Below are 11446 nucleotides of genomic sequence, written 5' to 3' on the forward strand. Positions count from 1 at the left end.
GATAGTTGTTTTATTCTATAGGCAGATTGTTTTCTTGTACTTCAGTTCTTTTCCTTCTAATATCCATTCATTGAAAATTAAATGAGCCCTTTCATAATAATAAACCCATTAAAGTTCAAAAGGGTGTAAACGTTTTATGATAAGAAGTAGACCTATTCATGGGCCGGGTACACCAATGGCCTGGCTCGGCCCAACTGTGGTCGGGCTTGGACATATTATTAGGCCCGTGGGCCCAGGCTCGGGCCGTATTATTTAAGCCCGACATAATTTCGGGCTAGGCTCGGGAATTTAACAAAAAGCATGGCCCAACATTAATTTAAATAATAAAAATATTAATAATATACATGTATTTATACTTTTTTTCTAACCCTAGCCATCTCTTTTTCATTCATAGTCAACACTCTTCAACTCTCTATTTTGTAATTTGCACAATGGCAGCCACCAACATCATCCACAGGTGGCAACCAGCAAGGCAACGACGACATCCTCCTCTGAGCTTTGAGTACCCAAAGCAGTCAACGTCACCACTCTCTCCTCTGCTTTTCTCTCTATTCCATCCCCTTCCACAACAGTGATCAACGACATCAAGAGGCAACAACCAGCGACTACTTACCATAGGGTTTCTCTCTCTCTCTCTCTCTCTCTCTCTCTCTCTTGCAATTCTCTCTATTCCATCCCCTTCCACAATAGTGATTGGCGACATCAAGAGGTAGTAACCAACGGCAACTCACCATTGGGTTCCCCCCTGTCTCTCTCATTCACCGACCCCATATTTGTTTAATGTTAATGGGTTTGCTTGCATCATATCCAATCGATGGTTAAAGTATATAAGCTCCGCCCATGGGGATTCTTTCCAACAAGTGTTTCTTTTTGTCTAATTTCTTATTAGAAATTTAGAATCAAAGCATGCAGTATGCTCAACAATACCAAATACAAAAAGGAAATTACAATATTTATTATAAAAAAAAGTACTATAGAAGAATTTTGCCCAAGTCATTTAGCTCATAAGGATTTGCCTTTTCATTGTCAATCACTACTCATTTTGGCTTTTTGTTTCAATTCTATCCAAACCAGAGGTTGTTTACTGTTAGCTATCTCCTTTTCTCATTTTTATGCAACAGGAAATATGATCGATAACTCTCTTAGGTCAAGATTCGGGCTTTTATGAGAACCGAGCTCGAGCTCAAGATCCAAGCCCAAAGGTCGGGTTAGGCTCGGGCTCGGGCCTAAATATATCATGTTGATAACAAATAAAAGCCTGGCCTGAGCCCGATCTAGCCCGACCTATGAACAGGTCTAATAACATAGACATATGTCCCTTGCCATTTGAATAGAACTCAATTACACTGGTGAAGTAAACCTGTAAAATATGTAGTAAGTACCTCCTTTTCCCTTCATCACCGACACCGACTTGACAAGCTCCTCTCACCAACATTCTTTAGGGAAAACATGAGCTCATGAACTCTGGACCAGGTTTGTCATTTTTTCACTCTTCCTCTCAAAATTGATCTATTTTTCTCCTAAATTGTCTTTGCAATCTAGCTATTTTCTTTTCTCCAAAGTTGTCGCATTGATCTTAACTTGTGATGCATATTATTGTTAAAGAGATTTATTGTAATTTATCTTTTTCTCTGAGAATAGTCTCGTAGATAAGAAGTTTCATCGATCACATCAGTTTCGAATGTGGCTAGAGCCAATCAACTTCAACCTAATTACAACCTTAAAGATATAGTCAATTTTTTTTTTTTTGTACATTTTTCTTGCTTAGATTGAATATGGACTAGTTCAATAGTTTATTCTTTTTAATAGACATATCCACGAATCCTTTTATGGAGTATTTCATTAATATAAAATCAAATTTGGAAGTAAGTAACTAATAAGACCAACTATAACATAGATTTGTAGTAATTGATTCATCATCAATTCGAGTTCCAAAACAACCAGCAACAAACCAGAACCAGAATTCTCCCAACACTTGCAACAAAACAAAAATCAACCAACACCAGAAATTCTTACAGAAAGCATTGCATTGACGACATGACAAAGTTCCTTCCTCCCTGAAGAAAAAGAGTTGCTGGTAGATGCAGTGTGGCCCAAAAACCTACCAACACCCAAAACAAGTTGAAAACAGGAAAAAAATCCTTCAAACTTTCAACTGTTTGGTGGAATGATACGAACATCCATGACCAAACCTTCTGCCTTTCCAGCAGAATCGAGCTCAAAGATGCATTTGTCTCCTTTCTTTAATTTGTTTTTAGACAAAAAATTGAACCAACCATGTCCAATAAACAGGCGAGTATAGCCATACTCCTCACGATTGCGTAGTTCCACTGGCCATGACTGTCCCTTACAATCTCTTAGGTTCATGCTGCACCTGCCATATAAGTTATGTGCCATGGCAAATTGTTTTGGAATGACCTGCATCCAATACAAGCTTTTCATTCCACATTGTTATTATAATAATGTAAAGACCCGTTCACGGGTCGGGCTTTGGGCTTGGCTTTATACCGTTTCCGGTTCAGGCTTTTAACCAGGCCCATTTGCATTTTGACATAAGCCCAGCCCGAGCCCGAGCCCAGCCCATGAAACAGGATGAAGGAGTAATGATGCCACTCCACTCCTAAATTGAGGAGCTGATCTGCTTTAGCCAACTTATGTTTATATTTTAGGCCCATCTGGGACGAATCAGCATTGATTGAGCTGATTTCAGTAAGCTGTTTTGAAGAACCTACTAAAAATAATCTCACTGGAAAAGTGGAAAGCTACTTTTTTTTTTGGCTGAATGGCAGTTTATTTGAGCTTTTCACGTTTTTCAGCAAATATAGCTTTTAGGCTTTCCGTGTGGGAACCACCTTGCAAAGCCAAAAGCTGCTGGCTGCTGCATATATAAAAGCCCTCCCAAAATGTTAGCTTAGTTACAGCATTTGTATGTTCAGACAGTATATCTAAACTCAGAATGTAGTTGGAGTGAACATTAGGTTAATTTGGTTAAAAACTAAACCAACTAATCTAAAGCTTTAGAAACTGAATTTCTAATTGGCAAAATTGAACCGAGACTGGATTTAGCTAAAGCCAAAATAACTAAACCAAAATTTTTGGTTAAAACCAAACTTTGTTATACACACACAAACACACCAGATAAATTACTTAGATTCCGAAAAGACCCCCTTTCCATGAAGTTGAGTGATGGAAGAAGTTAATCTATCAAAATACCCCATTCAAGAAACTTTTATAAAATGGCAATTGCAACAACAAAAATACAAAAAAAAAACAAGAAACTTCTATGAAAACCTCGAATTGCAACAAAGATAACATGTAATTAATATAAATTACACTGTAAAAATGGAAATAAAAGCATAGTTTTTAAAAACGAACCAGTTAGGGGTCTGGTTATCAGTTTGAACAGTCCAATCATTCAACTCGAACGGCTGGCCCATTCTGACAAAAAAATAAAAATATTGGAAAATGGTCAAAACCGTTCAAACAATTAACTGAAATCAACGATTTGGGGGGGAAGCAGGTTTGGGGGAAAACGGAACCAATCAGGTGACCGATTCTCAGTTTTTCCAATCTAACCGTCCGGTCCGATCCAGCTTTGAAAACCATGAATAAAAGAATGCTAAAAAATCATTGAAAACAAGGGTAGATTGGAGATTTAAAAAAGCTTAGATAGTCACATGAAAATCTTTTTCAAAATTAACTGATGGAGAGGGTCTTTGTTGTAATCTGAAAGTTCAAGGAAGTAATTAATGCCACCCCAAAGTAGAGCACCAATCTGTAATTTATATAATATAAATATTATAATGAAATTCAGTTACTTCGGTTTTTTTCGTCAATCAAAGTTCTAATTCTGAAAACTGAAACCAAAACCCATTTTAGCAAAAACTGAAATAAATATTTAACTGAATAAGCCAAACTGAGTTTTATTTTTTATTCATGCGATTACACAACCATGGTAACCCATCCCCATCCCCATCCCGTTAACAGCACCCCCCCAAACTTGCAGTGAGATTTAATAATTTTAAGGGAGAATGATGGTTCAGTCCAGGATCAGAATTTTTAAGTCCGAAGTATAATTGGGGTAGGCGGCAATTCAGAATTAATGCCAATTTAGAAGCAGGCATTAATGTATAGAATAGGAATTTCTGACATTTTGAATGTTTATAGATCTGCAGTAAAATTCAGAAATCTGCATTAGGCATGTCTGTATTTTTCAGTAATTTGAATCCCTCTCTACTACAACATGTCAAAGATCCTACCGAGCTGCCATCAGGTGGCTCATTCTAAATTGTAGTGGTATATTATCTCTTGCATAGCTAATACTTGACATGTTGGACCATCTCAGTGTAACCAAGAACATCTATATCTAATATGGATATCGGTATCATATGGGAAAATCTACCATGGCGGAAAGATATGATACATAAGTGCTTTAACCAATCAAAACCCACCCTTAAATTTTATAAATGAGATCTGATTAGTTAACGGGTTTATGATACGGGGTTGATTGGTTACAAGCTTTTTTTAGGTATCATTTCTTTGATATAGATATAGTTATGATACGGGTTTATCTTAACTAAGGCTCAGTTTGGAAGGAGTATAAGAGTATAAAACCTTGTATTTTATATTATTTTGTATCAATTTATACTGATGCTAAGGTTTTATATAGAATCTACGCACAAAAAAGGACTACAGAGGAAATGAGAAATCACCAGGTACTCAGAAATAATATTTGTTGCGTTAATGGTGGTGTTGAAAAAGGGGCGTTGCCTTCTTTCTAGTTTTTCTTCTTCTTCTTCAAGTGGCCTTTTTCCTATATAAATAGTTCATAAGCCTATCAGTCAGTAAATACCAACCACGCAGAAAACCACATGAAATCAAGAACTATATTATAGAACCAAAAAAAAAAAAAAAACAAAAATCAAAGAATCAAGAGAGAACTCACTTGTACCATTAGAATTTGAGTGATTAGGGTGAATGATTTCTTCTTGTCGTTTCATTGTTTCTTCCTGCTTGCGCTCTTCTCCAATAAAAGCAGGATGATATTCCTTTTGACATGCGCTTGGATCAAATATCATGACATCGAAAACTAGGCGACCGTGATGCTGAAAAACCAGAAGATCTCCGACGTGAAGTTTGTGTTCCTTCACAAAATCCTCCCAACCCTTCTCAAAATACATGTCTTCGCTGCTTCTCCCACTCCCTCTGACCTTCACATCCCATGAACCCTTGCAACTATTCAGTCTTGCCTCGTCTATCCAACTCTCTCCGGCGAGGTGCCTATTGAAAGCCGGCGGTATCTCCTACATAGCAGACGCATGCAGCAGCTTAATCAATTATATGTGACATTCCGAGTTTTATATGCTGAGATGCGTGTGAGAGAGGAGGAAAGAGGAAGATGACTTACGAGTTTTATGGAGGACGACGGTGAGAAGACCGTGTAGAAGCAACGCTTGTGTGGGGGAGCCAGTTTTAGCATTTTCAGGTTCTGTGGATTACCAGAAGGCATGGCTGGACCATGTAGAGCAGCAGCTTGATCAGTTCGGTGGACGCTCCGATTATCACCGCATCGTGGGTTGCGACTTGCGAGGAATCAACGCTGCATACCTCTCGACTCTTCGAATCCTGTCGATGTCCAGCGTGCATCTCTGCAAGTCTGGAACTTCTGCAATTGGATGTAAATTACAGCATTAATTCTCGCCGACCGACCGTTGCTTCTTTCTCGGTAAAGAGAAGAGAGACATAGGGTCAGGTCTTGTTCATAGGGGTGCAACTTGGGCAGGCCCAACCCGAACTCGACAGACGGGCTGGGCTTGGATTTTCGGTCTTCGGGTTGGGTTCAGACAGAAGAATTCGGGTTTCTTTTTTATTTTTTGAGTTGGGCCCGGGCCTGGTCTTTGAGAAGGGTAAAATGGCTTATTGCATTTGGACAATAAGTTGATTGTGTACCAGATATTGCTCGGAAAAGGAGGTTATCCAAATCCAACGAAATAGGATCGGATTCTGAATAGAATCATGGGTTTGATGAGATTGGTTGAGAACCTCGGGTTGATTTGGAGTTGAGGTCTTAACATATAGGGCTAGGATGTTCTGATTTCAACCTGGGTTAATCTGGTCGGAGTTTAGTCCCTAAATAGAATACAGTCAATAAGTAGTTCCAAGATGTGTTTGGAATAAGGTTAGATCATTTCTGACCGGCCCCAATTACCCAGCCCAACCAGACTTGGAAATTTTGGGGATCGAGCAGCAATTTTTCTTCCAAGTCCACTCCGCATCAAGTCCCACATTATGCGGGCCAGGCCTGAGCCCTAAAATCCTAGGTCCAGACAGTCTGGTCCGATCAGAAAATTTTATGTGTGTATTTGTGTCGTATAAATAATTATTATGGCATATTTATTATTTATTATTATGCTAATGTATGTACAATAAATTATTATATATATTAGTGGGGACCCGTGTGTACGGGATTTATTAAGTGAAAGTTAAATAATAGAAAGGGTCATTTACTAAAATACCTCTTATAATTTCATGGATTTACTAAAATCTACCCGATAGCTAACATTTTAATAAAACACCACTTATAATTTGCAATAGATTTAATCAATCTTCCATTAGATGACAGTGGAAAATGACAGTGTTGACCCTAATGTTCATTTAAATAAATTTAATCAAAAGAAAATAAAAACAAAAATACTATTTTTGCCCTTAATAAGACACATGCAACCACTCTATTGGCTATATTTGGTCAATTTTGTTTTCTACACAAAAAAGTGTTAAGGGTATTTTTGGAATAAAAAATCATGGGTCTAATGGCAAAAAAAAAAACACCCATTAATGAAATTTTGTTAAGTAAATAAGTTGGAATGGCAACGGGAATGGTTTAAGTAAATATGTAAAGCTATAAGATGTGTAGGAATGGCAACGGGGCGGGGATCATATTCCCGTCCCTAACCCCGATTCTTAAATTAACCCCCACCCCCGATCCCCAACGGGGATGGGTTCCTCGTGGAGACCCAAATCCCCAAAATAATTTTCAGATAATGGTATCATTTTTTAAAATAAATAAAAAATTTAAATTATAAATAATGTTTTAAATATGTTTTGATATATATATATATATATAATATAAATAATATAATAGTATATTTAATATATATAATCGGGGTCGGGGTTGGGACCGGGGAGGAGACCTCAATCCCCATCCCTGACCCGGATTGGGGATTCCTATTAATCCCCAGCCCCAGCCCCATCCGGCCGAGGAAGTCGAGTCCCCATCGGGGATGGGGAAAATTGTCATCCCTAAAGGTGTATTCTAGTAAATGTCCCTAATAGAAGCACATAAGAGTACAAAATTATTTTATATTTTCAACTTTTTAAATAATTAATAATTATTCATATTTTATATACTACTTTTAATAATTTTTTTATAATACAAAAATAACAATAATTAATTTCATTTAGGTTTATTCATCAAACTAATGAAATTGACCAACCAGATCAACTCGACTTGAGTTGGTCAGCTTTTTAGTATTTTAGGTCGGCTTTGGTTAAAAAATTTCCCAAATCGACCAAGTTGGATCAGTTTTGGTCATTTGTAAACAACCAAAATCGAACGACCTAACCATGGATATATATTAATATTTTATATTTTAAATATAATTTTTAAAATGGAAAAGTGGGAAATTTCCCATACTTCTTAGTCTAAAATGCTTTATATCATAAATCTAATTTTTAAATATATTTTTTAATAATTGCACTATATTTTTAAAATTAAATTTAATTTTTAAGTAGAAATCTTTCGAACCAATTGACCAACAAATCGATCCAAACAGATACAACTTGAGTGGGTTGGATTTCACAAAAGGTCAATCGGTTTCAGTTGACCAACTCCCAACCTAACCAAGTCAATCTGATTGGCCAAATAGCCTACGGCTGAACCGAACCAACTCACGAACACTCATAATTTCAGCTAAATTAATAGTGTCATCTCTGATAAATAAAATAGTTTAATCTCCAATAATTATTGAAAACTTATAGCGAAAATACACAATTATTTAAGATATATTGATAATGAAAAATACAATAATTACAAAAATACAATAAGTACTAAAAATATATTAACTTAGTCAATAAATAGTATAATCTCAAATAATAGTTTAATCTCTAATAAAAATTAATCAATAAGTTATAACAAAAATATAATAAATACAATAAATTAAATTTAAAAATTTCAATAATAGTAGTTTAATCTCCAATAATTACTAAAATTTTTTTGTTAAATAACAAAACAAAACAAATTTATACATAATCATTGAAAATACATTTATCACAAAAAACAATAAATAATTATTGAAATACAATAAATATTAATTTTACTATATATATAATTATATAAATATAAATTAAGAGTTTAAAATTATTATAAATAAATATTATTTTTTGAAAGCTATTTTCTTGAATTATTACTTGAAATAATTGAAATTAGTTATTTACAATATTATGTAAAAATATTAAATTAAATGATGAGGGCGGATTTGGCCCTCCAATGATATTGTGACACATGGCACATCGGAACAACTAGGTGACACCCAGAACCACTTAGGCAACAACTTGCCTTTGCCAAAGTTGATGGTGTCCCACCTGACGGCCAGGCCCAGGCGCTGACCTAGCGGCCTGGCACGGGTGCCGACCTGGCGGCCTGGCACGGGTGCTGACCTGGCCGCCTGGCACGGGTGCTGACCTGGCGGCCTGGCACGGGTGCCGACCTGGTGGCCTGGCACAGGCGCGGAACTAGCGGCCTGGCCTAGGCGTGAACTGGCGGCTTGGCCCAGGCGCGACCTGGTGGCCTGGCACGGGCGCCGTCCTGGCGGCCTGGCCTAGGTGCGACCTGGTGGCCTGGCCCAGGCGCGACCTAGCGACCTGGCCCAGGCGCCGAACTGGTGGCCTGGCCCAGGCGTGACCTAGCGGCCTAGCCCAGTCGCCGAACTGGCGGCCTGGCCCAGGCACCGACTTGGCGGCCTGGCACAAGCACCAACCTGGCGACCTGTGAGATGTGCTCGCTGACAAATTTGGCATGCATATTCTAACACTCACACGATCCTTGGAAGTTGGCCCATGTGCCGAACAATCCAGAGGGTGGTCAACATGCATGGCGGTTGCCTCAGGGAATCTCGGACCACTTAGACGACTTTTTGGAAATCTCAGATGCGGTGCGTGAAGCCCACGCCAAACAATGCCTATATAAATGCAGCAACTCCAATGGCATAGGGGGGCAAGGGCAAGCAAGCATATTCTAGCTCTCATACTTTGTGATTTTTAGCTCGTAGTCTACTATGAGAGTACTGATTTAAGCATCGGAGCGACCTCGCCGGGTTAGCCACCCCGGGTCCTCTGACATTGATTCCTTGCAAGTCCCTAAAGAACTATGAAGCTCAACAATCAATCCAGCTCGCCACCAGGCAGCTCAGCCCTTTGGTTAGCTCGACAACTAATAGGCAGCTCGGCCCAGTCAGTTCGACACCTAACCTACTCAGCTCGGACCAGTTCGACACCTAACTTGCCTAGCTCGGCTCAGTCAACTCGACACCCAATCTGCCCCCAGTTCGGCCTGGTCAGCTCGGCATCCAAGTCCTCATCCAGCAACAATTCTCCACTTCAGCCTCTGAGTCATCGACTACTTGGAAGCAGACTAAATGATGAGGTACTTAGCCAAAAAATTGATACATGACCAAAATTGATTCATCAATTATTAATTTCAATATTATGTTATAATTAATTTTCTAATTTTCAAGATTATTTTTTATTTTATTACATAATTTCTTTATTTTAACTATTTAAAATCTAGTTATGTTAAATATTTTGTTATTTAAAATATTTATTTAGTTAAATACTTAAATAATATGTAAAATATTTAAATTTTAAAATATGAATTATTTATTGAATTTAATTATCCATAAAATCATAATTTATACTATTATTACATAATTTCATTATTAATTTTGTAATATATTAAATTATTATGAATTTCAATATTATGTTATAAATATTTTTCTACTTTGAAGAAATTTTTTAAACTTATTACGTAATTTCATTATTTTCACTATTTAAAATCTAGTTATGATAAATATTTAGTTGTTTAGATATTTAAATCATCTATAAAATATTTAAGATCTTTTGTTATTTTAATTTTATTTATTTAAAGCTATAAATATTTAGTTATTTAAATATTTAAATAACCTATAAAATATTTAAGATCTTTTGTTATTCGAATTTTATTTATTTAAAGATATTACATATTATTAAATATTTAAAAACATTTAAATTGATAGTCCGAAAAAAATATAATTTAAATTGTTAGTACATATTTTCGTGAAATATTTTGTAAAAATATAAAATTATTTTTTGTGTTTTTAATAAATATTTTAAAGTTATTATATAATTATGTTAGAATATTTAAATAAATTTTAAAATATTTTAATCTAAAATTTCTTTATATATAGATAGATAGATAGATAGATAGATAGATAGATAAAAAGTAGGGGAGAAGATAAATAGGAATTATAGATAATTTATAAGATAAATAGGAATTAGAGAAAATTTTGGAGAAAGTAGGGGATAGTGGGGAAGGCACTTTAGGAAAAAATTTAAGAGAAGAGGTTATTTAGGTTATTGGGAAAATGCATCTCATTGGTTGTCTTGAAAATGACATGGAATAAAAAAATAAAAAATGAGAAAATTTCTTGACCGCTTTGTTTTAATATATATATATATATATATATAGAGAGAGAGAGAGAGAGAGAGAGAGAGAGAGTTTCTGTAATTTTAATTAATATATATGTTACAATATTTATACTAACATGTTATGTATAATTTTCTTTAATTCTAATTACAAATTTAAATCAAATGTTTGGCTCAGCCCAGCTCGGACCCAGGCCTAGGATGTGGGCCAGAACGGACCCAAAAGCCCTAAATGCTATTATACTATCCTATAAAGCCAGGCTAACCCATGGGCCATGATCATCCCTTGTGTGAAAATAAGTTGATGGGCAGATTAGGGTTGGGCTTGGGCTTAGGCCCATACTCATGGATTGTGGACCGGGGTGAAGCAGAAACTAAGGGCAATCCGAGGCTTAGCTTGTAAGGAAATAAAGATAGGAGGAGGTAGTAAGAGGGTTAGAAAGCACAGAATTTAATAAATAGAGCCGATTATGGCAAGCAAACGAGTTGTGAGTCTTTGTGACAACTAACAATATTCCTTTAAAAGCATCAAAGGACAATGCAGGGTGCAAATTGAGTTGGACAAAAGAAACCTTTTGCTGATTCGGTGCTTACACGAAATCACAAGGAACTAAGGAAGGTTGACTCTATATCAATTTCCTAGAGGGGGAATCGCTATGTGTCCTTCCTCAGAGGGCAATCTGGTCAGTTTGCATCACATAGGAGGGTA

The 11446-nt window shown here is 36.4% G+C and overlaps 1 protein-coding gene across 2 annotated transcripts; it reads right to left on the reverse strand.

The window, feature by feature from the left end:
* Positions 1-1909: 1909 nt before the first annotated feature.
* LOC104587027 (B3 domain-containing protein REM10-like) lies at positions 1910-5715 on the reverse strand. Of its 2 annotated transcripts, none has more exons than XM_088896719.1 (4): positions 5408-5715; positions 4952-5303; positions 4713-4813; positions 1910-2418 (listed from the first exon to the last, which is right to left on the reverse strand). In XM_088896719.1, exons 1-4 carry the CDS (start codon positions 5507-5509, stop codon positions 2152-2154), a joined length of 822 nt encoding a protein of 273 aa, XP_088752845.1. In that variant the 5' UTR covers positions 5510-5715; the 3' UTR covers positions 1910-2151. The 2 variants fall into 2 exon arrangements, with proteins under 2 accessions (XP_088752845.1, XP_088752844.1); XM_088896718.1 differs by having other exon boundaries at positions 1911-2418; positions 4946-5303.
* Positions 5716-11446: the final 5731 nt, after the last annotated feature.

Source organism: Nelumbo nucifera, chromosome 1 (genome assembly GCF_055504915.1).
Source record: "Nelumbo nucifera cultivar China Antique chromosome 1, China Antique-T2T, whole genome shotgun sequence".
Lineage (NCBI taxonomy): Eukaryota > Viridiplantae > Streptophyta > Magnoliopsida > Proteales > Nelumbonaceae > Nelumbo > Nelumbo nucifera.

Coding starts and splice junctions, on each gene's coding strand:
- LOC104587027 (XM_088896718.1), bottom strand. CDS start 5,509: ATGCCTTCTGGTAATCCACAGAACCTGAAAATGCTAAAACTGGCTCCC. Junction 5,304..5,407: donor CGTCGTCCTCCATAAAACTC/GTAAGTCATCTT, acceptor TCTGCTATGTAG/GAGATACCGCCGGCTTTCAA. Junction 4,814..4,945: donor CTCAAATTCTAATGGTACAA/GTGAGTTCTCTC, acceptor CTATTTATATAG/GAAAAAGGCCACTTGAAGAA.